The sequence below is a fragment of the Bos indicus genome, chromosome 15, assembly GCF_029378745.1.
Source record: "Bos indicus isolate NIAB-ARS_2022 breed Sahiwal x Tharparkar chromosome 15, NIAB-ARS_B.indTharparkar_mat_pri_1.0, whole genome shotgun sequence".
Lineage (NCBI taxonomy): Eukaryota > Metazoa > Chordata > Mammalia > Artiodactyla > Bovidae > Bos > Bos indicus.
This window is the reverse complement of record NC_091774.1, coordinates 84,143,673-84,170,092: the sequence shown is the minus strand read 5'-3', so window position 1 is coordinate 84,170,092 and position 26,420 is coordinate 84,143,673. Positions and strand designations below refer to the sequence as shown.

General features: G+C 55.3%; 1 protein-coding gene across 2 annotated transcripts in view; it reads right to left on the bottom strand.

Annotated features, from left to right (window-relative positions):
- Nucleotides 1-19,192, bottom strand: part of LOC109569945 (beta-galactosidase-1-like protein 2) — a 40,081-nt gene extending 20,889 nt beyond the window's left edge. Inside the window, exons 1-6 of one of the 2 annotated variants that reach the window (XM_070767559.1) lie at nt 19,055-19,192; nt 8,827-8,874; nt 8,268-8,465; nt 6,550-6,618; nt 6,077-6,172; nt 4,013-4,121 (exon numbers count right to left, since the gene is read on the bottom strand). In XM_070767559.1, coding sequence (XP_070623660.1) covers nt 4,013-4,121; nt 6,077-6,172; nt 6,550-6,618; nt 8,268-8,465; nt 8,827-8,874; nt 19,055-19,137 — 603 coding nt within the window. In that variant the 5' untranslated portion in view covers nt 19,138-19,192. The remainder of the gene's footprint in view (nt 1-4,012; nt 4,122-6,076; nt 6,173-6,549; nt 6,619-8,267; nt 8,466-8,826; nt 8,875-19,054) is intronic. The other variant, XM_019975751.2, reaches the window with a different exon arrangement.
- Between the last annotated feature and the right edge of the window lie 7,228 nt (nt 19,193-26,420).

Below are 26,420 nucleotides of genomic sequence, written 5' to 3'. Positions count from 1 at the left end.
TTCCTCTGAGATTAAGATTGAGACAAGATTCCTGCCTTTACCAGAGACAAGATTCCTGCCTTTATCACTTCTATTCAACAAGGTATAGAGAGTGTTAGCTAGAGCAATTAGGAAAAAAAGAGTGAAATAAGTCATCCAAGTTGGAAAGGAAGATGCAAAATTATCTCTTGTTTCCACACAATATGATCTTATGAGTAGAAAACCATGAAGATTACATACAGATACAAACCTGTTAGTTCTAGTGACCAAAACAGCAAATCCGCAGGATATGAAGCCAATGCACAAAGAATTCAATGGTTTCTATGCACTATCAGTGAAAACTTCTACATACAATAGCATCATGAAGATTTAAATATTTAGCAATAAATTTAATCAAGGAGGTAAATCTTATACACTGAAACCTACAAAGTGTTGGCAAAAGAAAGAAGATGCCAATAATGGAAAGGTACCCTGTGTTCATAGACTGAAAGATTTACTATTATTAAGATGTCACTACTACTCAAAGTAACCTACACAGTCAATGCAATCCTTGTCAAAATGCCAGTGTTTTAAAACAAACAGAAAAAGGCATCGTAAAATCCACATGGAATCTCAAGAGACTCTAAATACTCAAAACAACGCTGGAAAAAAAGAACAAAGTTAGAGGTCTCACACTTTCTGACTTCAAAACTTACCACACAGCTACGGTAATCAAAACGTGTGGTCCTGGCCTCAAGACAAATATACAGACCAATGGAGTAGAATAGAGAGCCCAGAAATAAACTCACACGTATGGTCAAAGGATTTTCTCCAAGGCTGGCAAAACCTATTCAATGGGGAAAGGACAGTCATTTTTCTCAACAAATGATGGCAAGAAAACTGGATATGCACATGCCGAAAACAAAGCTGGAGCCTTACGTTATGCACACCAGCTGAAATGCTTAACTCAGAGGAGACCATAAACCGGAATGGGAGAGCAACACCATGAAACTCGAAGAAGGCGCCACAGGGGAGAAGCGTCGTGAAATTGGAGTTTGCAACGATTTACCTGAAGCACAGGCACCACAGGGAAAAACGAGACGCACTGGACTTACGAACACCCTCAGAGTGAACACCCTCAGAGCGGGAGAAGATATTTACAAGACATACATTTGATAAGATACTGATAGACACTGAAGAAAGAACTCCTACAACCACAAAAACACACAGACCAACTAACAAATGGGCAAAGAATTGGAATAAACATTTCTCCAAGGAAGATATATACATGGACAGTAAGGACATGAAAAAATACTCCACATCACTAATTATTAAGTAATTCAAATCAAAACCACAGTGAGATACCACTTTACATCCATTAGGATGGCTTTTATGAAACAGACAGAAAACAGCAACTGTGGGCCAGGGTGTCAAGAAATCAGAATTCTGTGCATTGTCCATGAGGATGTAAAATGGTGTGTTGTGGAACACTTAACTTTTCCTCAAAACCTTAAACACAGAAAAACCATGTGACCCAGCAAAACCACTTCTGGGTGTATATCCAAAGGAAGTGAAAGCGGACCCAAACAGATATCTGTACCCCATGGAGGAGGGCATGGCAACCCACTCCAGTATTGGCCGAGGTCCAGCCCCGGCTGATCCAGGGTATTCCAAGGGGAGACGGCGCTGGCGACTATTTAAATATTCATCAAAGATATAAAGAGTAATAGAATGAGGATAGCTCAGTAGGAAAATTCAGTGGAGAAAAGAGGCTGAGTAGCTTGGTTACGCGGAAAATCAATATAACCTGTGACACCAGGTTAGCTCTGACCACGGAGGCCGCAGGCGCCCTCTCGAATAGCGGAAGGTGCCCTACCTTAGACACCTTCTCGAGTGGGTCTTAGAAGCCCAGGCAAATAAATGGTCGCAGAGGACCTCCCCGCTCCAGATGGAGACTCAGCTGGAAATTGAGAAGAAAGAATGACATGGGGAGACCAAGCTTTGGTGAGCAAGGCCTGTAGCTTTATGTTCAACAGGGGTTTTTATACCCTAAGTTACACATAGAGGATAATAGGGGATGCAAAGTCAGCAGTCTTTGATCCTTATCAAAAACTAGGGTTTCTTTCCTGCAAATTTATCGTATACAAATGGTTTAGGTGATTTACATCAACTTCTGGCCAGAAGGCTGATTAACATTTTATGACTCTTGACAAAGGTTTGTCAACCATAAGACTTATTTTCTCTAAGAGTAATTATTCTAAGGTTTGGCGCCATCTTCCGAAGGTGTTAGATAAAATTGCATTCCTATAGGGCAGATGTGCAGTGGGTTTACAACAAAGGAAAGAATTTATTACCTTAAGGGTCTAAAGTTGCTAGCACCAAGGCCACTACTTATTTTTTCTACATACCAACTATATTAATTAATACACATTCAAGGATACAATACAGGGGATGTGGAAACTTGGCAACAAGCACTGGCTCATCAATGAAATCCTTTACTAGTTTATTCTGACAGTTTCTAACTCTCTGAGAGGCTCTAAGCTATTTGAATATCTTAAGCTTCCCGTGCCTCTCGAGGCTGGGAGACTGTAAACAATCGTATGCATAGCTGTAGGAGTCCGGGTAAACTTGTCAGGTGAGTTAGAGAGCCATCTGAGGGATTTAGATTTAAACACTCCTAATGCCCAGGAACTTTATTAATTGGAGCTGTAAGTTAACTCTTTGTCAGAGAGAGCAAGATGGTGGTGGGGGACAGCCCCCGGTAAAGTCAGAGGTGAGAGCACAAAGCAATAAAGTAGGCAGACTCTGTTTTTTGGGGGGTAGATGCTCAAGAATATCCAGGGGGTCTCCTGAGGCTCGATCCCGCCTTTGCATATGCCGAGCCTCCTTCCTCATGACCTTTGTCATGAGTGGAGTGCCTCTCGCTGGCTCCCGGCAAGTATTCTTGCCTAGAGAATCCCCATGGACAGAGGAGCCTGGGGGGCAACTGTCCATGGTGTCACAAAGAGTCGGACACGACTAAGCGCCTAAGCACAGCACCCAGAAAAAACTGTCCTGGATTAGGTATGACCTTTCTGTGCTTAAGAAGGATTCTGGGTCACATCCCAGCACAGCCACCGGCCCTCAGCCCCACCCCCACCTCTGCTGCCCAGCCTACGACAGCTTACTGAATCGTCTTGGCAAGCCCATCTTCCTTGCAAAAATCTAGACTAAGAATTTTCCTAGCTTCTTGCTTCTTTCATGACTGAGGCTGCCAGATTTAGTAAGTAAAAATACAAGACATCCAGTTATAATGCTTGAACTTACAACAAATAATTTTTAAATAAGCAATGAATTTTTTAATGTAACTGCCCCATGCAATATTCAGGACATATGTATACTTAAAAAATGTATTTCTTGTTTATCTGAAGTTCACATGTAACGGGGGTCTCCTGTGTTTAACTTGCCCGCCCTACATAGGACCCGCAGTTCCTTTGATCTATGTGCTGTGAATATCCCAAACCACTGACTCACAGCCGTTTTTATCAATGAACTAATTTTTTAACTGTGCTTATTTCTCAGTGTCACACTTCTTGCTTTTACAGAAGCAAGAGTTTATTTGCATTCCTGCTTTTTCATTGGTTCCAATTATTAGATGCCACATTAAGACACTTTCTGGCCCAAATGCATTTTAAGACGTCCGTTTTGAATGATAAGCCCGCACCGTGCAGCGCCCTTTGGGAGCCGAGGGATGGACTCGAGACGCCATCAGTGGAGACTATAAGGAGAAGGCCCCCTCTTCACAGGCGAGGGGCTGTCCCAGGGGCGCCTCTCCAGCGGAGCTGGGCCCTGCACTGCGGGACGGGACGGACGAGCCGTCCCCCAGCACCCGGCGCCGCAGCCCCGCGCCCGCCCGCACCGCGCCGGCCTTCGGAGCATAGGCCCCGGCAGCGCGGCACCAGGCAGGCCGCCGCTGAGGAGGGTGGCGGCCGCGGGAAGCGCCGTGAGCTGAGAGCCTGACTGGGCTGCGGCACCGGTGCGGGGCGCGGAGGACAAGCCCAGTCTGCTCTTTTACCTGGAGCGGCACCACCCTGAGCATCAGGTGGTCAAAATAAAGGTCCACTGCCTCCGTGAAGCCCTTGTACGTTGTTCTCAGCCTCATGTCAGGGTCTCGGAGTAACCAGCTTGAATGAAAAGGGGAGGGTGATTAGTTTCACCATCTGGGGGTTTGCTCTGAGCAGGATGATGGCTGAAAGGAAGCAGCTTCAGGGAGCCCAGGGGTGACCCTGGAGGCCAGTCAGGACGCAGGGCAGACGCTGGCGCGGGCCAGAACCTGCTTTCTCCCCGAGGACCCAGCACCACTGGCCATTCTAGTTCTGAGTCATGGCCAGGTGTCTGGCTGCCAGTCAGAGGGACCAAAGCTTTCATTGAAGCCAAGGCCCATGTCTCAAGACTTTACACAACATCTCATCAAAGAGGGACGAAGAGAAAGGGGTCAGGGATCACTAGGACTGGAGGACACAGGGGTCACCTTCTGCTATCAGCAGAAAAAGCAATCCTGGGGGCCAAGAGAAGGGGTCTGGTCTCCTCTCTCTGGTCCAGCTGCTCCCCATCTGAACAGGCTCCTCAGCATCCAGAGCTCCACCTGGGGTGTGGGGGGAGGGGGAAGGGGGGATGGGTTGGGGGAGGGAGGAGGGGGAGGGAGGGGGGGGACCCTGGAGACAAGGTTAACCCTGCCCCTGGGCCGAAGGGGGAAGGGTGGGGGAGGGGGAGCAGCGGGAGGGGAAAGTGTGGGGGAGTGGGGGAAGGGTGGGGGGGATGGGAGAGGGGAGAGGGAGGAGGAGCTGGAGACAAAGAAGGCTAACCCTGCCCTGGCCTGCCCGTGGTGTTCACCCCACAGGTAAGCACGGAGCACCACTTCCAGAACCGCAGCCAAGGTGTTTTCCTTCTCATACAGATTCTGAGGAACGTTTATGTTTTCCTGCAGAAGGCCCCAGTGCTTCTCGCATCCTGGTCCAGAAGAACTGAACAGGCTGAGAAAGCCATCACTGGGTCAGGTCACTGGGTGACCGTGGAGAGACGGCCCCCTGGGGCCCGACGCCCGCGTCCGTCACAGGGAAAGCTCTGGTCTCTGGTCCCCGCTAGGACTCCGTCTGTTAGCAGCACGGTCAGCTCTACCTCCTGAGAATGCCCGCCTAGGACCTGAGCGGGGGTGCAGGGCGGCCTGAGGGCTTCAGAGCTCAGACTTAACTGGGCACCGCTGACACAGGGTTTCTAAGCCGCGGGGAGGAGGGACAAGGCTGCTCTGGCTGTGTGAGCCTCAGGGCCCCTCGCCGAGCTGAAGGCCCAGCGACAGAAGGGGTCTGGGCAGTGGGGCGGGCCTGGTTGCCCTGGAGATGAGAGTGAGGCCTTTGCACAGCAGAAGGCGGCACATGGGACCAGCCCGCTACCCTCTGGGGGGCGGACCCGGGAGAGGGAGCTAGCAGCTAGAACAGACTAGCAGCCAGACCCCTTCTCTCAGCCCCCAGGATTGACAGGCATGGACCCTGTCAACAGGAAACCCTTCTGCTGGAATGTTACTAGTGGTAGTAACACCTGGGACCAGGGCTGGCCCTGGCTCCAAGTAATCCTGCCCGACTCCTGAGCCAACCACAGGCACGGTTCTGACTTCTCTGGAGACCCCATCCCAAGACAGCTCATCAGGGCCTGAGATCTGAAGGCAAAAGATAAAACTAAAACTGCGTGTTTCTCCTCTACGTTATCAAAATGCTTGCCCTTAAAAACAAATGCTTCGTAGCACACCTAAGGAACAGGAGGGTGGGTTTGACTTCTTCCATTTTTCAGAAAGTGAGGCTCGTCTGGAGCGGGCGGGACCGGACCGAGGCCGAGCCCCACAGCAGGGCCTGGCACCTGAGAACGGCCGCCCGCGCCTGCGGCACAGAGCCACATGGAATCTGACGAGGACAGCAACTGTGACGTCACTGACGAGGCTGCCCTTTGGGGGCCACTTATTCTGAAAAAGAGCCTCAGCACAGGGTGAAACGTTCATGTAGGCAGCAGCATCAGCCCACGGGGTGCTCAGCACTCACACGAGCGCACAGGGCACCCCCAGCCACAGCCGAGGCCCAGCCCCGCTCACCTGGGCAGGCCCCCGAGGTCCACCTCGCTGCAGATGTAGGGGCCTGGACGCAGGATCACCCACAGCCCCACCTCTGCTGCCAGCAGGATGAAGGCCCTGGGGGGTTGGAGTAACCCACTCTCAGGACTCGGAGCCGGGGGGAACAAGGCCCAGGGGCCCCTACCCTCACCTGCCCAGCCCTCCCTGGGGGGCTGGGGATGCTGAGGGCAGGACGCCCCCTGCAGAGCAGAGACGCCCTCCCCCACCCCCCCGGGGTCACCGCCGGGGCCCCAGCCTGGGATGTCAGCGCGGCCACTCTGGGGAGGGACTGCAGGACTGTGCTTGGGGGACAGGCCCGGCCTGGGGGTGGCGGGGTCGTGATGGAGGGCGTGGGGCCAGCACAGGCTCCCCCCGCGGCCCCCTCTGCCCAGATGGCCCATGGGTCCCCGCCCCTCAGACCCCCAGCCCCACCCCAGCTGGGTCACAGAACCTACTCCAGGTCCAGGTTCCCAGAGAAGTCGAATGTGCCTCTCTCCGGCTCGTGGAGGTTCCATGGGACGTAGCTGTGGCAGGGAAGAGGGTGACAGGCGTGAGGCCCCCAGTGGTTCTCCACTCTGTCTCCCAGACCAGCACCTCCGTCCCTAAAACCCTCATGACGGCTGAAGATGGATTTCTCAGGTATGCCGTCTAAGCAGCGTCAGGGCTGGAATGGAGAAAAACTGGAGAGACCGGGGAGCTTGCAGAAGCAGGGCAAGCCCTCCCCCCAACGCTGCCCCCCGGAGAAGGGCAGAGGGCCAGGAGATGGGGGGCATCCCTCCCTCCCCCTTCTCCATCATCCTGTATCTTCACCAGAGAAAGAAGTAACTTTATGGGCAAAGCAGTTAAAAGTGAGGCAGGCTAAGACCTGGAACCCTTGCCGAGGTGCCTGCGCCTGGACAAACACAAAATACAGCAACAAAATACAGAGTAACTATAAGAGACCAAACAACCGCACACACGTGGGGCAAAGTGCAGCCAAGACACAGGAAGACCCAGAACCCAGCTGCCATTTCCCAGGTGCGGGGGCAAAAGCAGGGTCCATGCAGCACCCCTCCACGCAGCATCACCAAGTGGCGGACCACCTCGTCCCCACGCCAGCCCCCCGGACATCCCCACCCCCGGGAGGAGCCCCCGTTTCTGCTCTTGCTCCCCCCAGGTACACCCTCTCCTGCGACCCTCCTCTGGCCTCTGGTCAGTGCCTACTGATTAGAGTCCTAGAACCCTGGTCGGCAACAAAAGTAGGGTAAAAAGGAGTCCTACTCATCAGCACCACTCTAATGCAGTACTCAGAGTCCCAAACTCTGTCACAGACGGAGGTTCTTACCCTGAAGAGAGTATCAGGAAATGTAAGTTCCTTAAGGGGCTGCCTCTGAGTCTCCGCTGCCCCTCTCCTGGATGCCACCCACAGCAGCCTCTGGGGGAAGGCCCCTGATTGCAAAGGTGAACAGGTGGCTTCCTGCTTCCACCTCAGACTCAAGAGCTCAGACTCTCCTGCTCTTAAAAAGCAAAATGCTCAGCCCATCAGGAGCCCTGTAACAGGAGCATGTGCCCCCAGGACCAGAAATAAATGGATGCCGCTAGGTAACCTTCCTGGAAAATCACATACTTTGTTCAACTATGATGTCATGGCTCAGAACACCCCGTAACTGTCCTTAGAACTGATTTCAAAATCGGTTCATAAACTACCAAGAAAACCCACGTCCTTGACTTGTAATCACACATTTTTGCCTGAAGTTTTCATAACCCAGCCTGATCATGCACTTGGTTTCATAGACTTGGGTCCACATATCTGTTGGAAATGCTGAAAAAGACATCCACAAAATGATCAAGATTTTTTTCCCAACCGAGCACACGTGGTAACTGATTCCCCGATCAGCACAGAGGCCAGTGGCCACCGCGTGCTGACCCTGCGCTTGTTCCAGGATGGAAGCCCCAGCTTCTGAAGACGGTTCCAGAAAGCGATATGGAGACAGGTGTGCTGGGAAAGTCCACACACACCCCGGCAAGGGGGGCTCCTTCCTTAGACCCCCGGGGGTGCTGGGCTGCTCCCCCTTAGAGGCCCGCGGGAAGCCGGGCTCCTCTCCTGTACCCACGAGGGCCGGGCTCCTTCCCCTTAGACCCGCGGCCCGAAGCCGGGCCAGCTGAGAGGCGCAGGGCGCGGGGCGGCGCTCACGTGGTCAGCGTGTTGAGGCCGCAGGCCCGCAGCTTCAGGAGCCGGTCCCTCCAGTAGGCCCGGGGCACCCGGAAGTAGTGGACGGAGCCCCCGAAGATCCAGAAGGCCGAGTTCTCCAGCTTGAAGTTCTGGCCGTCGGCACGCAGCCCCAGGTGCCGGCTCCGCCACAACGAAGCGCCGAGGCCGCTCCAGTCCAGCCTGCGGGAGACAGGGCCTCAGAGCCGGCCTGCCAGCCGGGCGCGTGGGGTGTGGGCAGCCGGGCCCCCGCCTCCGCCTCCAGCCCCCGGACGGTGCCCGACGCTAGACTCGAGGCCGCCACACAGCTCACGCGCCTAGCGGTGCTCACACCCAGCCAGCGAGGAACAGACAAGACGAGGAACAGACAAGACGGCTTTCAACGCGGGGCTGCGCTCAGAAGGGAGGTCGGGGTGCACGCGGGCAGGGGTCTAAGGGCAGAGAAGCTGCCTTTTGGTGCTGGGACCGAGAGGACTCGGGGCGGACGGGGCTTCCTACAGCGGCCACCGGACACACATCAAAGCAGCAGCTACTTGACAGGTACCTCGGGGTCACCTCAAGGTCACAGCCCCCAGGCTGGCGGTGCAGATACCTGAAGAGAGGGACCAGTTAGGAACAGCGTCTGCTCAGGGACCGAGCGTCCAAGGCTCACATTCCTGAGGAGGGGGTGTGGCCGAGGGGCGTCTGGACGGGGAGCGACCACCAGGGGGCTGCCAGGAAGGTGAGTCCATAGAATGTGCCCCCGGCAGTCGGAGGGCTGGCGGGGCGGGTAGGGGGCCCTCAACGCGACACAGAACCCCACCCCGTCTCCCCTCCAGCCCGTCCCGGGAGGAGGGGAGTGGTCAGGGCTGCCTTGGCCCTGCTGTGAAAAGGCCCCTAGGCGTCTCTGGTCTTCGCATTTATCTTCAAACAGAAGCTAAACTCAAACTCGGGTTGAAAGAGGCACGTGACAACCAGCGCTGGCTGAGGCACAGCCTTGCCCGCCCAAGCCTCTCCGGCCGCAGGCATGTGTAGAGGCCACCTCTCCCCCCGCTCCACACCACGGGCTCAGGTCTGACGGGCCACAGAGCAGGCAGTGTGGACCATTGCCGCAGCCCGTGCTCCTCAGCGGTGCAGACCCGGCTGGTCCCACACCTGGTCCTCCTGAGACCGGGGCAGAAACGGAGATGTCTCCCCCGCAATGACAGTCACTGCACGTCTGCGGAAGCGAGACACAAGAGGCAGTGGCAGGGACAGCCACTGTGGACAGTCTGGAGAGCCCCTCGAAGTCTAGAAACAGAGCTACCGTGTGATCTGGCAACCCCACTCCTGGGCATGTATCTGTAGGACCGTAATTCCTTACCAGCTGAGCCACAAGGGAAGCCCAAGAACACTGGAGCCGGTACTCTCCCTTCTCCAGGGGATCTTCCCAACCCAGGGAGCGCACCGGGGTCTCCTGCACTGCAGGCAGATTCTTTACCAGCTGAGCTATCACGGAAGCCCTATAATTCAGAAAGACACGCACCCCTACGTTCACTGCAGCGCAATTTACAACAGCCAGGACATGGAAGCCACCTAGATGTCCCTCGGCAGATGAAAGGATAAAGATGTGGTACAAAGGAATATTACTTAGCCAAAAAAGAACAAAATAGTGCCATTTGCAGCAACACAGACGGACCTAGACAGTTCATACTGAGGAAAGTAAATCCAGGACAGACACATGGCATTGCTTGTGATGTAGAACCTAAGCAGACAGGTACAAACGAGCCTACAGCGTAGAGCTACAGTCACGGATGTGAAGACACAGCTATGGGCGCCGCGGCATGGGGGAGGAGCACACTTGGAGACCGGGAAATGGTCATCTGTGGGCAACTGAGAACCCATCAGTGGCTCCTTCCCCAAAAAGTTTCACGTTCCGACTGACTTAAAATCAAATTTCAAAATACATTTCCCAAATGACCACCTGCTTGGGGACGTGGAAACAAAAGCAGTATCTTTGAGAGGAGAGTCTGCACATGAGCCCTGGCCCTCCCCGGGGCAGTGCCGTCCCTGAGGGCTGGGGACCCTGAGCCCTGGCCCTCCCCTGGGCGGTGCCGCCCCTGAGGGCAGGGGACCCTGAGCCCTGGCCCTCCCCGGGGCGGTGCCGCCCCTGAGGGCTGGGGACCCTGAGCCCTGGCCCTCCCCTGGGCGGTGCCGCCCCTGAGGGCAGGGGACCCTGAGCCCTGGCCCTCCCCGGGGCGGTGCCGCCCCTGAGGGCTGGCGACCCTGAGCCCTGGCCCTCCCCTGGGTGGTGCTGTCACTGAGGGCTGGGGACCCTGGCTCCGTGGCACAGCCCTGCCCCAGCACCTGGGGCCATCATCTGTCGTAAGTGCTCACAAGGGCTGCATGAGGGTCAGACACCAGGGAACTGCAACGAAAGAGCCTGTGACAAGGCGGCCCTCACGAGCCTCGAGGCATGCTGTCCTGTGAGGCACGCAGGGAAGGGCTTAACGACGACTTGTTAAAGAGGTATCTCACAAGCAACAAAAGCATCTTTTCGCTGTTTGAAATCAATTCATTTTAACATGCTTTGCAAACAGAATAGCTTCAGTGGGTTTTCTGTGTCCCTGATATGAACAATCCCAATCTTTCCCATTTAATTCAGCTGCTGCTGCTGCTGAGTCGCTTCAGTCATGTGGGACCCCATAGACAGCAGCCCATCAGGCTCCCCTGTCCCTGGGATTCTCCAGGCAAGAACACTGGAGTGGGTTTTCATTTCCTTCTCCAATGCATGAAAGTGAAAAGTGAAAGTGAAGTCTCTCAGTCGTGTCCAATTCTTCACGACCCCATGGACTGCAGCCTACCAGGCTCCTCCGTCCATGGGATTTTCCAGGTAAGAGTACCGGAGTGGGCTGCCATTGCCTTCTCCATTTAATTCAGCATTTCACTATATGTAATGTGCTGGACGTTGTGCCAAGCCATCTTATTTCAGTTGTCCATTTCATGGTGAAAGCACTGTCCGCTGGGCTGCTGTCTGAAGCCAAGGGTTTGCAAACGCCAGACTCCACCCCCTCCCCACCTTGTGCCTGCGTGCAGTCTGCCAGCTGAGAACGGTTTTCACATTTGTGAATGGTTGGAAAAAATCAAACGAAGAGTACTTAGGGACATAAAACAGTTATATTGAATTTGACATTTCGACATCCATAATTTTACTGATAACCCACCATCCGTCTACACACAGTCTGTGCTGCTCGGGGCTCAGCAACGTTGTGATGGCAGACAGCAGGGTCCTCAAACCTGGACACACTCTCCACCTGGGCCTTGCAGGACCCTGCCCACCTGCCCTGGAGCGTGAGCCCCAGCACGGCACAAGGAGGCCTGTGAGCTCCATGGTCACCCCCAGGCCGCCTCCCGCCCCCACCTGGCTCCCGGGCCACACCTGGCTCTGCGCTAGCTCCTGCTGCTCGTGGGAGGCCTCCAGCTCACCACAGCCGAGCACGGGCTCCTGCGTTCTGACCACATCTTCCCCGGTGGTGCACAGGCTTCTGTAGCCTTCAAGCCTCAGACGACTGCCCTGCGCTCACCCAGGCAAGGACACGCAGAGCTGCATGCAGATTCTCTGCTTCACAACAGGCACACTGATCACTGACCGTCCAGCGGTGAATGCACAAATACACATACAAACACACACACACACATACAGACACCCCACTGAGCAATCATCCCACCAAGAAGCAATCCCTGATCACTGGCCAGAACTTCAACAGAAAAGCTCCTGGAGTTCCCCAAGTCACTGACATAACTTCTGTTCACAACCCCATCTCCCCAAAAGCTGTGAGGGCCTCCCCCACTCAGCAGGTACAGGGGTGCAGGTGGGGCCTCTGTGAGCCCTTGTCCCAACACAGTCCCGGCAGAAACACACACTCCGTGGTCTGCACCCCAGGGGATGACAAGTCATTGGGCACGTCTGTCTCCAGGACTGCCTTCCCCTGCAGGTCCTACACCTGGAGCTCGTTAGAAACGCAGACACGCAGGCCCTACTGGGACCTACTGAGTCTGAGTCTGCACTGTGACCATTCCCCGGGGTAGATCTGAGAGCAGCCTGCAGCGTATCCTCTGATACACGTCTGCAGAGCCTCCTCCGGGGTGGGGCTTCTCCTTACCCGTCTCTCTAGATCCTATGATTTTGGAGATTAAAAAACCTTCCTCTTGGTGCTCATTACGAGGGGTAAAATCAACACTGAAAACAGCAAAAGTGCAGCTGCTATTGAAGGCGAATGCTGGAGAAGCAGCTGCCCGAGGACTCTCTGGTAGGTAACTAACGCGTCCTCAGTACACTGATAATAGGGATGGCTGCACCAGGAAACCCAGGGTGATAAACGCCGGGTTTCTCCAAGGAAGACTCTCTGGTAGGTAACTAACGAGTCCTCAGTACACTGATAATAGGGATGGCTGCACCAGGAAACCCAGGGTGATAAACGCCGGGTTTCTCCAAGGAAGACTCTCTGGTAGGTAACTAACGCGTCCTCAGTACACTAATAACAGGGATGGCTGCACCAGGAAAATAAATGCCGGGTTTCTCCAAGGAATTGACTGTGAGAGAACGAGGTGATGCATGTCAGAGCCCCATAAACACCAATGTAAATAGTTATTAATACAGACGATGATCATCAGTGCTGCTGCTTGTAACACTAACAACCACCTCTGGCCGCGCAGCTGACAAGCCACGATCGAGCAAGGCACCAGGGCTTGTGGCAGGGCCTTCTGACAGAGGCCTGTGAGCTCGGAGCCCACAACCCCAGGAAACCCCTACTTCCTGCTGCTATCCCGTGAGCAGTTCATTCCTGATGAAACTTAAAAAAAAAGATTTATTTATTGGGCTGCTCTGGGGCTTCGCAGTGGCACATGGGATCTTCAGTTTTCCACGTGGCACGCAGAACATTCAGTTGCCACATGCAGGATCCTGTTCCCTGACCAGGGCTAGACCTGGGCCCCCTGCACTGAGGGCAGAGTCTCAGCCACCAGACCACCAGGGACGTGCCCTGATGACACTTTCCGAGGAGACCAGGGCTGCTGCCTTCCTTCCAGCGAGAGCTCCCACCTACGCTCTCTTCTGGATTCCGGTCACCTCTCTGTTGTAGGACGAGCAGGCTTTTGGTCCCGGAATGACCTGGGCGGCTGGCCTGGGCCCTGACTGACGGCTATGGAGGGGCTCCTGGCAGAGGACACGCGTCAGGACCCCTGGCAGGCCTCCCCGGGGTGGGGCAGGCTGGGGCAGGGGCCTGCCTGAGCCTCACCCCGCTGCAGCTCGAGGGCCTGAGACAGGGCGCAGGCTACCCGTTCCTGGACGTGGTCACACGTGCTGGCTGAGCGGAGGCGTCAGGGAAACAGACAGGTGTGCGGTGGCTGGCCAACCAGCTCCTCCTGTGAGATGAGCCCCAAAGCACTCCCCACTCTCAGAGAGGGAGACGGCCGATCCCACCACCTCCTTGAACGAGGCGGTTGGGATCGGTCTGAAACGTCCCGACAGAAGTTGAGTGGGTCCCCGTGGGCGGGGCGGACACTGCGCCAGCCTGGGGCTGAGCGGGGCTGGCAGGCTGCCTGCAGGCACGGCCGCCTCCTTGCCCTCTGTCCTCCGTACGCACGTCCAGACCTGGACGGGCCAGCGCCCCACGCCCAGCAGAGACGACACAGTCAGTGCCAGGGCCTGCGGCCAGCGGCACCTGCAGCCAGCAGGTCCAGGGAGGCTCACCCAGCGACGGGCTGACAAGCGGACAGGCTGGCACGTGAGCTGGGAGCCTGCGGGAACAGTCCTCCCACCCCCAGAGCAGGAGTCCCGGCTGGCCCAGGCGGGAGGGAGTCCTGCTCCGCACATAACGCACACCGGTGCCCGCTCGGTGAGGCGCCACTGAGTCTGTGTCCAGGGCTTCGCTCTAAAGATGCTCACCGTGAAAACACACCGCCGGTCCACATGGCCGTGCCTGAGGCCGTCACCCAGACGGACACGAGGAAGACACCTCACACTCTGGACTGAAATACATGCTTCTCCTCATCACTCTGAAGACGGACGTGGCCACACGCTCCTGAGGCCCAGCTTCATCAGCCACCCCGTCTCCAGAACCGCCCACCTGGGGCCTTGGGGTCTCACCAGGCTTCAGCTCTGTGCATGCCTCCCTCAGTCGGGGGTGCTGGGGGCCTGGGGAGGGATCCACCTGGTCCCCGTTCCTGGCCAGCGCCTCTGACACCCTACCCTGGAAGAGTGGCTCCTGCATCAACGGGTGAGCCCTGAGAGCTGCAGCTCTGTCCCGAGTCTGGCCCAGCTTCGCGGATGCGCTCCTTGGCCGTGTGCGCCAGGCCTTGGCTCCTGCTTTGCTGGGAGAGGCATTAACTGTTTCCAGAGGGCTGGGCCTTCCGTCCATCGGGCAGCATCCACAGGCCTGTGCCCACTGCTTCTGGCACCCCTGCCCATCCCCGTGGGAAGGACCTGGTGGGCAGGGTCGGCTGAGCACCCAGGCCCCGCAGGCCAGGCGGCAGCCCTGTCTAAAGCCCGCAGGAGTTAGTATGTGAACGAGCATCTACTAGAGGAGACCCCAAGACCCCGTCGTGCAGTTACACTCCTCATTCGGATTCAAGCACACAAGGACAGCAGGAAGTGATCAGACGCCACGGGACACCATGCTCTCACTTTGGGGAACGTTCCCACTGGCAGCATCAACAGAGGAAGTACCAAGAAGGGAAAGCTCTGTGAGCAAGCCTCCAGGTGCCCCCATGACAAGACTCGGATCTCAGGCTCGAGGAGTCAGAATAAAAGGGTTGCAGCGAACAAGTGCAGCCTAAATAGACTGCTTTCAAGGCCAACCCCGTGGGACTCACCTCCTGAGACCGACGAGAGCTGGGTCAGCTCTTAGAGGACACAGACTCGACACACAGATCAGCCAATTTGCCCCTCAGACTACAGAGCTCAGGCTGACCCAACAGAAAGAGAATCTGCTATTTACTTACTGTAAATGTCGATCAAGACTTAAAATGAGCGCCTCATAGAGTCAGAGATTCTAGTACAGAAATATCGCCACAGATGTTCACTGCAGCCTGGTTTGCAGCTGTGATGTCTTTCAGGAGGGGGTGGTTTAAATAACTGGACAGAGAGCCGCCTACAGCCGTCTCTGTACATACGGGACACCCCTGAGCATCGCCGTGATGGGGGCCGCCTCTGGGCGGGGAGATGGGAGCCCAGGGACCTCATTTTCCCCTTTACTTTATTTGAAGACTTCATCCTTCTTCCTAGATGACCTAGTCACAAAATAACCTGTGTAAGAACAACAACACAAGCTGTTCCTGAAAGGAACAGCCCCACCAACCATCGCGGGAGGCGGGGGCGGGAGCAGGGGGCATTAACCAAGGGTCTCCCACAGACCCCTGTCGAGAAGTGTCCACTCTCTTACCACGAGCCTCTAAGAATCCACCGCCCTGTCGTCCAGGAGAGGCACCACACGAGGGGGACTCTCAACATGGCCTTTGATAGCCAGACCAATTGATTTAAGCAAACAGAAAAGTGAGTGGAGAGCAGGAAACGCCCCCACTGCTGGGGGCTGGACGGGGGCCTGGTGCCCTCAGGCCCCACGTGTCCCGAGAGGGTCTCTGAGCCCCGGCGTCTCCTGCTGCTTCACCATAATAGCATTCCAGGTGACACGACAGGCCTGGGGTCGCATCATGGAAAGAAGCCTGTTTACTTCGCCAGCTCCTTCCAAGAGGAGAGGACTCCTCGGCCGAAGTCCTGATATTTGGGGGGCCGAGGCTCTGGAAGCCTCAGGGCTGGTCTCTGGGGCACCCCAGTCCCCCGATCACCGACCCTCAGCGTCCACGCACTTGCTGAGACCCCGGTCCTCCGATCACAGAACCTTAGCACCCACCCTCTCCTCTAGCACAGGGTCTCAGACACCTGCCCCCACCTTCCCCACGTGTGTCAGGGGTGACACTCCCACGGGCTGAGAGCTTTGCTGCCAGAACATGAGAGCTGGAGCATTCCAGCGGCGATGACTCGGGCCCCACGGAGAGCAGCGTCCAGAACAGAGGAAGTCCATAAATCCCGTGACCTCACAGAGGCCCAGAAGGACACGGTCCGGCACTCACGCCCTCAGAAGAGACCAAAGAGAGCGGCCTGGTTCCAAGGCTATGACTCGTGTCCCCGGGGCGCCCGAGAGGTCCTTCTCTCCCTCCCAGGGGAGGAGCGAGCTTCGGGAACCCAGACCCCAGCAGGGCGGGGAGCAGCAAAGATGACCTCCCTCGGGAAGCGATGCAGGCAGCCTGCCGCGGCTCTGGCCCTGCCGACTGTGCAGCTGACCTCTAGCTTAGAGAGACGCAGAGCTCTCGGGGGGCTAATCAGTGAGGCGCAGATTCTGAGGGAAAGTCCTGAATGGGAACCACGCCCTCGTCATACCAGGCAGGCATTCTTGTGCTTGTGGAGACGGGGAGGTTTGGAGCCGAGGTTCACCCAGTACGCACACCCTGGACCCCAAGTAACATGCCAAGCGGAAATTGTCAGCCAAGGCAGAGGATTACACCTCTGTAAGCTTGAGGGGATGCCAGCTGATGTCTGAGGCCAAACGCAACATGTGAGCGTTCTCGGGGAGATGCGAGCGCGGGGCACAGGGGCAGCAGTGAGCTTCCGGGGCTGGTGGACCCCACTCTGTCGGAGCTGCGGAGGCCGCTCCACGGAGGGCGCACGTGTCAGGGCCCAGCAGACGCACCTGCTGCCCGTGCAGCTGGCTACACGACGACTGTACCGCCATCAAGGGATTTTTTAAGACCAATGTTCAAGCTAAAAAACCAAAGGTTGAAATCTTCCTCAAAAGTCACCTCGGTCCTCTTATTTCTTGGATACGATGTCAGTAAACAGCAGTGGTTGACCATGAACCAATCCAGGTAAAAGTTTATGGGGAAAAAAAAGGCTGCAGCTAAGCAGCCCCTCCCCCCCCCACACCCCCCTCTGACCTGGAGCTCCCCGCTCTGCTGCCCGTCCCCGAATGACCTCTGCTTTGGGGGCTGCGCCCACGTTCCCAACAACAGCTGGGAGAGGCCCCACTGGGCTGATGCCCTGGCCGCAGGGGCGTCAGGCAGGGGAGGGACCTGGCTCTGGCCTCCAGACGCAGGCCTTGGTGTCCAGCCCAAGCGGGATGGAAGGACCTGAGCAGAAGGTACCCATGAGACACAGCTCGGAAGATATCAGGAGACAAGTGTTCTGGAGGGCCTAAGAGGCAGCCCTGACCCAGCCTGAGCTTCTCCGGCCTCTGTCTCGCCTGCCGAGAAAGAAGGCGCAGCAGGAAAGCCATGTCCTTCCTAAACGCGCCACACCACTGCCAGGGCAGGAGCCGCGCCCTTCGTCCCCGGCTGCTCCATGGACCCGACCCTTCCTGCCGCCAGACGCGCACACGTTCCCTCGCCCGTGAGAGCCCGGCTTCTTTACCTCCTCTCCCTCCAGACCCCAACAAGCACCTGCCCTCTTCTCGCGCCTCCTCCTGGGGACTGTCAGGGGCACTGCCTGGCCCATCTCAAGCCCCTCACAGCCATCCCCGTCCCCGTGACCTGTCTGGGCCCCCCGAGAGGGCCGCTGCCTCTCTGACCTCCAGCATCCAAGCGTGTGCCCCTCCCATGCAGCGGGCTTTTCTCCCTGGGGTGTGGTCTCCTGGATACCTGGGTGTATGCCGGAGGCTCCTGCCGCCTCTGCCTGGAGGGATTGCTCTGGAGTTTGCGTCAGCCCTGTGCCTCCAAGGGCCAGGACCAGTCCTCAAAGAGGAAGGGGAGAGATCACAGGCAGGATGGAAAAGTCTTGGGAGCAGCTGGGGAAATGAGACGCCCTGATGTTTTCTGAGCCCCAGAAAAGCATTTCCTTTTCCCAAACAATCCTGACACCTCGTTGTCTCCGAAACAAAGGTGTCACCTCAGACTTGGAAAGACGCAAAGGGAAAGAGTTCTTTCCCTCTCAAACATCGCTGTCTCCCAGAGGAAGTCCAGAGAAGTGACAAAGACACAGAGAGAAGCAACAGATGAGGGTGGCGCGCCTGCTGGAGGTCCACTGGCTCAGCCTTCAGCTTCAGCACCAGCGTCCCTGCCTGACTTCCCGCACACTGGACGTTTTGAATATGGAAAGTTCCAGGCATCGACCTGAGAGATAGGGTCACAGCTGTAAAATCCTATAAACAAAGTCGGTAGGAAAATTCTAGGCTCAGGCACGCGCACAAGTGGTGGGTAAAGCATTCTATCCCCAAACGCACCCCCAGATAACATGTTATAAGGGAATGGGGAGTGGGAGCGGGTGAGCTGGTGCTGGTAGGCGAGCGGAAGACGCATCCCGAGAACGGAGCAACCACACCCAGACTAAGGAGCTTGGAGGACCCGCGGGACAGAGACCTGGGGACCGCTCTGGGCCGGGCAAATGGACCTTACGGAGCTGGAGCTCTGACCTCAGCCAGGCTGACCAGCCTCGCAGCTCGTTTGGCAGGAAATGTGGGGACCTCGGAGAAAAGCAGGGGACCTGGGGCTCGGCAGGAGGACTCGGGACGCGCACGCTGGGCACCTCGGAGAGGGGTCTCATGGCCAGTTCGGCGCGGACCCCTGCGCTGGAGGGTGGGGAGCCCCGACTGGGCGCAGACGCCGGGGCCGGGAGTGCAGCGCCTGGGCGCCGGGGGCGCAGAGGGGCCGGGCGCCAGCGCTCCTGTCGGACGGGGCCAGGGGGCCGCCCCGTGGGGACTGCCCTGGGGGGCTCCGGGCCGGCTCCGGGCTCGGGCGCAGGTGCGCGGGACGCGGCGTCAGCTCACCTGCGGAGTACCGGGAGGCACACGATCAGCAACACCGCGCCGAGAAGGAGGCTGGGCCTCCGCCGCACACTCCACTTGGGCATCGCGCGTCCGCTGCGCTTGAGCCACCCGCGCCGGAGTCCGAACCGGACCCGGAGGCTCGGCGGGGGCGGGGCCGCGCGCCGGTCGCCGGGGCAACAAGCCGCCGCGCTCCCGGCCCGCTGGTGCTCACTGGCTGCAGCCTGAGGCCCGGCCCCCGAGGCCCCGCCCCACCGCGCGGCCTCGGGGGAGGGGCGGCGGCGTCCGCGGTTTCCGGTCCTCAGCCCCGGCTCCCGGCGTCCCATCCCCGCCCGGCGCCCCATCCCCTCCCGGCGGCCTGGCCCTGAGAGGCGCTCTGAGTGGCAGAGACACTTTGCGGCTGGAGATGTGCAAACAGGAGCTGACCGCCTGGGCGCGCGCTGCGCAACCCCTGCACACTTGAACACGCGGCTAAAGTCACCCCCGGCGCGCTGAACGGGCGAGCAGGTGCGAAAGGTGCTTCCAAAGCCAACGCAGTATTTTAAAGCAGTTCAAATGCTGAGGAGAAAAGCTTTTTAAATAGTGACTTGTCATGTGAAAGTGAAAGTCTCTCAGTCGTGTCCAAGTCCTTGTGACCCCGTAGACTATACAGTCCATGGAATTCTCCAAGCAAGAATACTGGAGTGAGTAGCCGCTCCCTTCTCCAGGGCACCTTCCCAACCCAGGGATCGAACCCAGGTCTCCTGCATTGCAGGCGGATTCTTCACCAGCTGAGCCACCAGGGAAGCCCAACTGGGGAAGGAGTACCTCACAGCTGCATATTGTCACCCTGCTTATTTAACTCATATGCAGAGTACATCATGCGGAATGCTGGGCTGGAGGAAGCACAAGCCGGAATCAAGATTGCAGGGAGAAATATCAATAACCTCAGATATGCAGATGACACCACCGTTAAGGCAGAAAACAAAGAAGAACTAAAGAGCCTCTTGAAAGTTCAGTTCAGTGCAGTCGCTCAGTCGTGTCCAACTCTTTGTGACCCCATGAACCGCAGCACGCCAGGCCTCCCTGTACATCACCAACTCCCAGAGTTCACTCAAACTCATGTCCATCGAGTCGGTGATGCCATCCAGCCATCTCATCCTCTGTCGTCCCCTTCTCCTCCTGCCTTCAATCTTTCCCAGCATCAGGGTCTTTTCCAATGAGTCAGTTCTTCACATCAGGTGGCCAAAGTATTGGAGTTTCAGCTTCAGCATCAGTCCTTCCAATGAATATTCAGGACTGATTTCCTTTAGGATGGACTGGTTGGATCTCCTTGCATGTAGTTCAAGGGACTCTCAAGAGTCTTCTCCAACACCACAGTTCAAAGCATCAGTTCTTCGGTGCTCAGCTTTCTTTATAGTCCAACTCTCACATCCATATGTGACTACTGGAAAAACATAGCCTTGACTAGATGGACCTTTGTTAGCAAAGTAATGTCTCTGGTTTTTAATATTCTGTCTAGGTTTCTTCCAAGGAGTAATCTTAATTTCTTTTAATTTCTTTAATTTAATTGTCTTTAATTTATTTAATTTCTTTAATTTAAATGTCTTTTAATTTCATGGCTGCAGTCACCATCTGCAGTGATTTTGGAGCCCCCCAAAATAAAGTCTCTCACTGTTTCCATTGTTTCCCCATCTATTTGCCATGAAGAGATGGGACCGGATGCCATGATCTTTGTTTCCTGAATGTTGAATTTTAAGCCAACTTTTTCACTCTCCTCTTTCACTTTCCTCTGGATCATCGAAAAAGCAAGAGAATTCCAGAAAAACATTTATTTCTGCTTTATTGGCTATGCCAAAGCCTTTGACTGTGTGGATCACAACAAACTGTAGAAAATTCTGAAAGAGATGGGAATACCAGACCACCTGACCTGCCTCTTGAGAAACCTGTATACAGATCAGGAAGCAACAGTTAGAACTGGACATGGAACAACAGACTGGTTCCAAATAGGAAAAGGAGTACGTCAAGGCCATATATTGTCACCCTGCTTATTTAACTTCTATGCAGAGTACATCACGAGAAACGCTGGGCTGGAAGAAAAGCACAAGCTGGAATCAAGATTGCTGGGAGAAATATCAATACCCTCAGATATGCAGATGACACCACCCTTATGGCAGAAAGTGAAGAAGAACTAAGGAGCCTCTTGATGAAAGTGAAAGAGGAGACTGAAAAAGTTGGCTTAAAGCTCAACATTCAGAAAACTAAGATCATGGCATCTGGTCCCATCACTTCATGGGAAATAGATGGGGAAACAGTGGAAACAGTGGCTGACTTTATTTTCCTGGGCTCCAAAATCACTGCGGATGGTGACTGCAGCCATGAAATTAAAAGACGCTTGCTCCTTAGAAGGAAAGTTATGACCAGCATATTAGACAGCATATTAAAAACAAAGGTCCGTCTAGTCAAGGCTATGTTTTTCCAGTAGTCACATATGGATGTGAGAGTTGGACTATAAAGAAAGCTGAGCGCTGAAGAACTGATGCTTTGAACTGTGGTGTTGGAGAAGACTCTTGAGAGTCCCTTGAACTACATGCAAGGAGATCCAACCAGTCCATCCTAAAGGAAATCAGTCCTGAATATTCGTTGGAAGGACTGATGCTGAAGCTGAAACTCCAATACTTTGGCCACCTGATGTGAAGAACTGACTCATTGGAAAAGACCCTGATGCTGGGAAAGATTGAAGGCAGGAGCAGAAGGGGACGACAGAGGATGAGATGGCTGGATGGCATCACCGACTCGATGGACATGAGTTTGAGTAAACTCTGGGAGTTGGTGATGGACAGGGAGGCCTGGCGTGCTGCGGTTCATGGGGTCGCAAAGAGTCGGACGCGACTGAGCGACTGAACTGATCATGTGAAAAGCTACAGCATTGTGGATTTTCTTTACACAAGTGTGTCTGGCACACACTTGAATGGCATGGGGACGGGTGCGAGGGGCCAACCAAAATATCCTCCGCCTTTGGGTCCACAGGTCTTGTTCTGGTCCTCACTCCTACCACTTTCAATTTTTTAATTTTAAAAAAGTCCAGATAAACCTCACATTTTAGGAAAAGACGAATAAAAGTCTTATTTTGGCACAGAATTATGTCACAAAGGAAGTTGTATGATATTAGGGCAAATTTATGCTTTCTAGCAATCACAAACCCAACTCATCCCAAGAACAAAATTCAGAGTTTACTGAAAGAAAATATGAAACGTGTCTAGGGAGGCTGATGTTTTCCACAGCACCAGAGTCTAGAAAATGCACACGCGGGCACACACGGCGCTGCATGTTTTGAACCTGTATGCTGCACTTGTGCGCAGCTCTGCACATTGAAAGCTGCTGGAACACAGTGAGGTGTTACTTCTGGAACAAGGACAAGCGCATTTACTTTGAAGAGTTTTTTTCCAGCATCAAGCAAATATTTGTCAGCTAGAGAAAGGTAAACCCAGGAGAGACAGAAAGGAAGAGACAAACAGGAAGTTGAAAGACCTGGGGCAGTGGGAGGGGTGGCTGGGCTGGCCCAGGGCCGGAGCCAGCCTCAAGTCTCCAGGGCGCAGTCTCTCCCCCTGAGCACACTCCCCAAAGCCAGTGTCTTCTATCCACTGTTTTTAAGACATAAAATTGCCTGATAGGTGTTAAGTCTTTGATAAAAGTGTGTTGGTATAATTGGAATGAGAGACAGCCCTCAAGACACACGGGGAAGGTGTCACAGGTGAGGCCCCCTTCCGCCTATGCAGGTACGTCCCAGACGCCCCACCTGCCCTGGTTCCTGGTGATGCTGCTGAGCAGCAAATAGCACAGTCCTTGGGGCTTCCCTGCTGATCCAGTGGCGAGAAATCCATGCTCTGGATAAAAGGGGCCCGGGTCTGATCCTTGGTCGGGGAGCTAGATCCCACAAGCAGCAACTAAAATTTGGCCGAGCCAAATAAACAAATATATTGTTTAAGTGAGCTAGGAGTCACACAAATTATTGCAAAAGTAATAAATGAATAAATAGCACAGTCCACTAAACACCAGGGCATCCTTAAGCTATTTAAACAGTACCAGATTCTCCTTTTTTTTTCCAGATGGGCTATAAAAACCATGAAATCCTTAGGCCAGCCCTGTGTCCTTTGTTTTTATTTATGGGGGAAAATGTGAATAACTCAGTGCTACAGAAGAAATCCTTACCCCTTAACCTGCTGAGAACTACAGACCTGTGGACGCACCCTACTCCTGGGTTAAGAACACATTTCCTTCATCAGGATTTAGTGATACCAGGACTGTACTGCAGAGCTGCTGCTGCTCCAGACGTGTTTGCTGAGGAGCCAAGACTTCGGGTTTTTAAAAGAGTAGCAAGAGGTGCCTTCAAGATACTCCTTTGCAGAATGCTTGATTGCTCTTGACCCTAAGCAGAACATGAAATTCTCACATCACTGGGCAGGGAGGCTACAGTTCAGTGACCCGGCCAATGGGGCTGTAAACAGTAGCGTGTGGGCAGATCGTACCTAATACCCGCAATGGTAACCTGCACAGGCCAACTTCCTCCTGCCGGGTGTGCAGAAAACACAACAAAACACGTGTTCCTTAAAGAACAGGGTCCTGCTGACCTCCTCCTCTCCCAGGACTCTCCTGCTGTCCCCCGCAGAGACAGGCGTGGACGAGAAGCGAGGAGAGGACGAGGAGCCCAGTTTCCATGTCAAGCTGCCAGAGTCTGGAGCCAAGAAACCATGAGTGGTGGGAGCATGGGGGACTCCTGGGAGTAAGTGAGCGTCATCTTAGCCCCGGAAGAAAAGAACGCGGAAAACTGCTGTCCGTGAGGGGCACGTATATACCTGTGGCCGATTCATGCTGCTGTTCGGCAGAAACAAGCACCGTTCTGTAAAGCAATAAGCCTTCAATTAAAAAATAAATTAAAAAAAAAAAGAAGAAAATCCTTGTCCTTGGAAAGCGAGAAAGGAAAATGGGTCCGAGTCGGGACGGCCAGTCAAGGCCGACCCAGAAAGGCGCATCCGGGCCCTGGGGGCCTGTGTGTTTGCCGGGGCGACACCGGCTGCAGTGCTGGCCTGGGCGGTTCCCAAAGGCCACTTTGCAGCTCAGCCTCTGGGCGACTGAAAAGCAAGATCTGACTCAATAGCGTCCGTTCATCCAGACGGGATCGACAGCGTTTGGGTTCGCTGTGTGCGGAGCACTGTTTTGGGTGCTGGGGAGGCTTCAGTGGCCCCTGTCTCGGAGATGTCTGCCCCGGCTGAGGAAGTGGAACAGCAAAAATGCACAAACAAATCAGTCCTGTGTGTTCAAGGCGACACCGACCCTGGGCTCTTTAATCCGCGGGAATGGACCAGAGGCCAGAGGAGGGGTCGGGGAGCCCACCGGGGCCCCTGCTGCAGCTCGGGGAGCCAGAGCAGTGACAGGGGGCTCCTCCCTGGGGGGCTGGTCCCGGGTGGGCTGGGTGTGGGGAGCAGGCGCTCCCCTCGGTGGTGCTGTGTGCAGGGACCCCGCCTTTGCGCCCAGCACCTCAGAAGCGGCAGCTGGATCGTGGCCTTTCTGTATCTCGTGGATGATTCGCTCCACCCGCTCGCAGTCACGTTTCGTCCCGTGCCACAGCTCCTTTGTATCTGTCGCTCCAGATGCTGGTCCAGGTACAAACACCACAAAAGGCCCGTGTCCCAGCCTGTCTCCAAGGCAGTGAATCCACAGCATAAAGGAAGTGACGAGAAAAGGGGGTGTTGGGGGTGCTGTGTACAGAGACCTCACCCAGAGGGCGTCGCCGAGCAAAGCCCTGAGCGGTCACCTGCGTACTGGGCTGAGGTACGGCTGGCCAAGCAGAGAGGGCCCCAGGGGGCAATGCCCGGGGGCCCAGGCCTGCGGGGAGGTCGGGAGGGGGCAGGCCTGCAGGGAGGAGGCTGGGGGAACCAGGACCCCGTCAGGCAGGCCTTTCAGAGCAGAGCTCTGACTCAGGGACTCAGGGAGCCAGGGCAGGCTCTGGGCGTGCCCTCCACCATGTTTCCAGGGGTCATCTGGATGCCAGGAGTGGGGCGCAGTACAGGAAAGGGGACCGACTGGAGGCTACTGCAGACGTCCGTGCGCTAAGACAAGCGCAGCCTGGCATGGGGAGGACTCTTTGATTCCTAGATCGTTTGTGGGGCGAGAAAAATAAGGAGGTTCGAGAATTACTCCGTCACGCTGGGCCTAAGAAAGAGGAGGAACCAGGGTTGCCATCCCTGGGATGGAGGAGACTGGGAGGGTCAGCCTGTCCAGAGGCCCAGGAGCCCAGCTCAGGCCGGCTGGTTTGACCCGCAGAGGGTTTGGTTCACCAAGGACTCTGGCCACTGTGATGCAGCGGGGTGTGGAGGGGCCGGGGCAGCAGAACGGGCTAGGGAGGAAAAGGGGCCTCGGGGGGAAGCAGACAAGCCTCCTTCAAGGATATCTGCTGGCAAGAGGAATAGAGAAATGGGAAAGCGGCTGTGGCTCATGACCCTGAGTCAACGACACTGCCTAGTTCTCATCTCCATCTCGGGTGGGAGAAGGAAATCACAGCACTGGACATGGATATGCGATCGTGATCAAAGAGATGGAAAGCAGCGAAGCAGAATGGACGTGGTGCATCTCTGCAGCCACGTCCTGGGGGCCGTCGTGGGTGGGCTGGGCCAGGGAAGCGGGCTCCGGGGTGAGCAGACAGGGCCACGCACGGCAGCAGGCCTGCCTGGTGACAGAGTGATTGCAGATATGAGCCGTGTGAGCTGTCAGCATGAGCACCAGCCGCGCTCTCCGAGTCTGTCCTGAATATCTGAACATTCGCTTTCAAATGCAGGCGTGTGTGTGTGGGAGACGCCACAAAGTGAACCATTAAAACTGCATTAAGTTGAAGTAAAATAAAGCAATGGTTAAAGATTACTGTGAAAACTATCAATATCATCTACAAAAACAACTATTAGGAATTTTCATACAGTTTTATCCGCCTGGACTATGGCTCAGAGGGTAAAGCATCTGCTTGCAAGGAGGGAGACCCGGGTTTGTTCCCTGGGTCAGGAAGATCCCCTGCAGAAGGAAATGGCAACCCACTCCAGTACTCTTGCCTGGAAAACTCCACGGATGGAGGAACCTCGTAGGTTACAGTCCATGGGGTCGCAAAGAGTAGGACACGACTGAGCAACTTTTCTTCCCCTTTTCATATACTTAAGCACATTAGGAAATAAGCTGACAGCTAACAGGAATGTTAAGAGTACAGTAGCTTTGTAAGTGTCGGAAGACTATGACATCCTTTTGAACCAAGAAGAGATATATGAAATAGATGTATCTAAAATATAATTTTTAAATATAAATTACATAGACATTAGATATTCATAAAATGTAAAATTTTAAGATA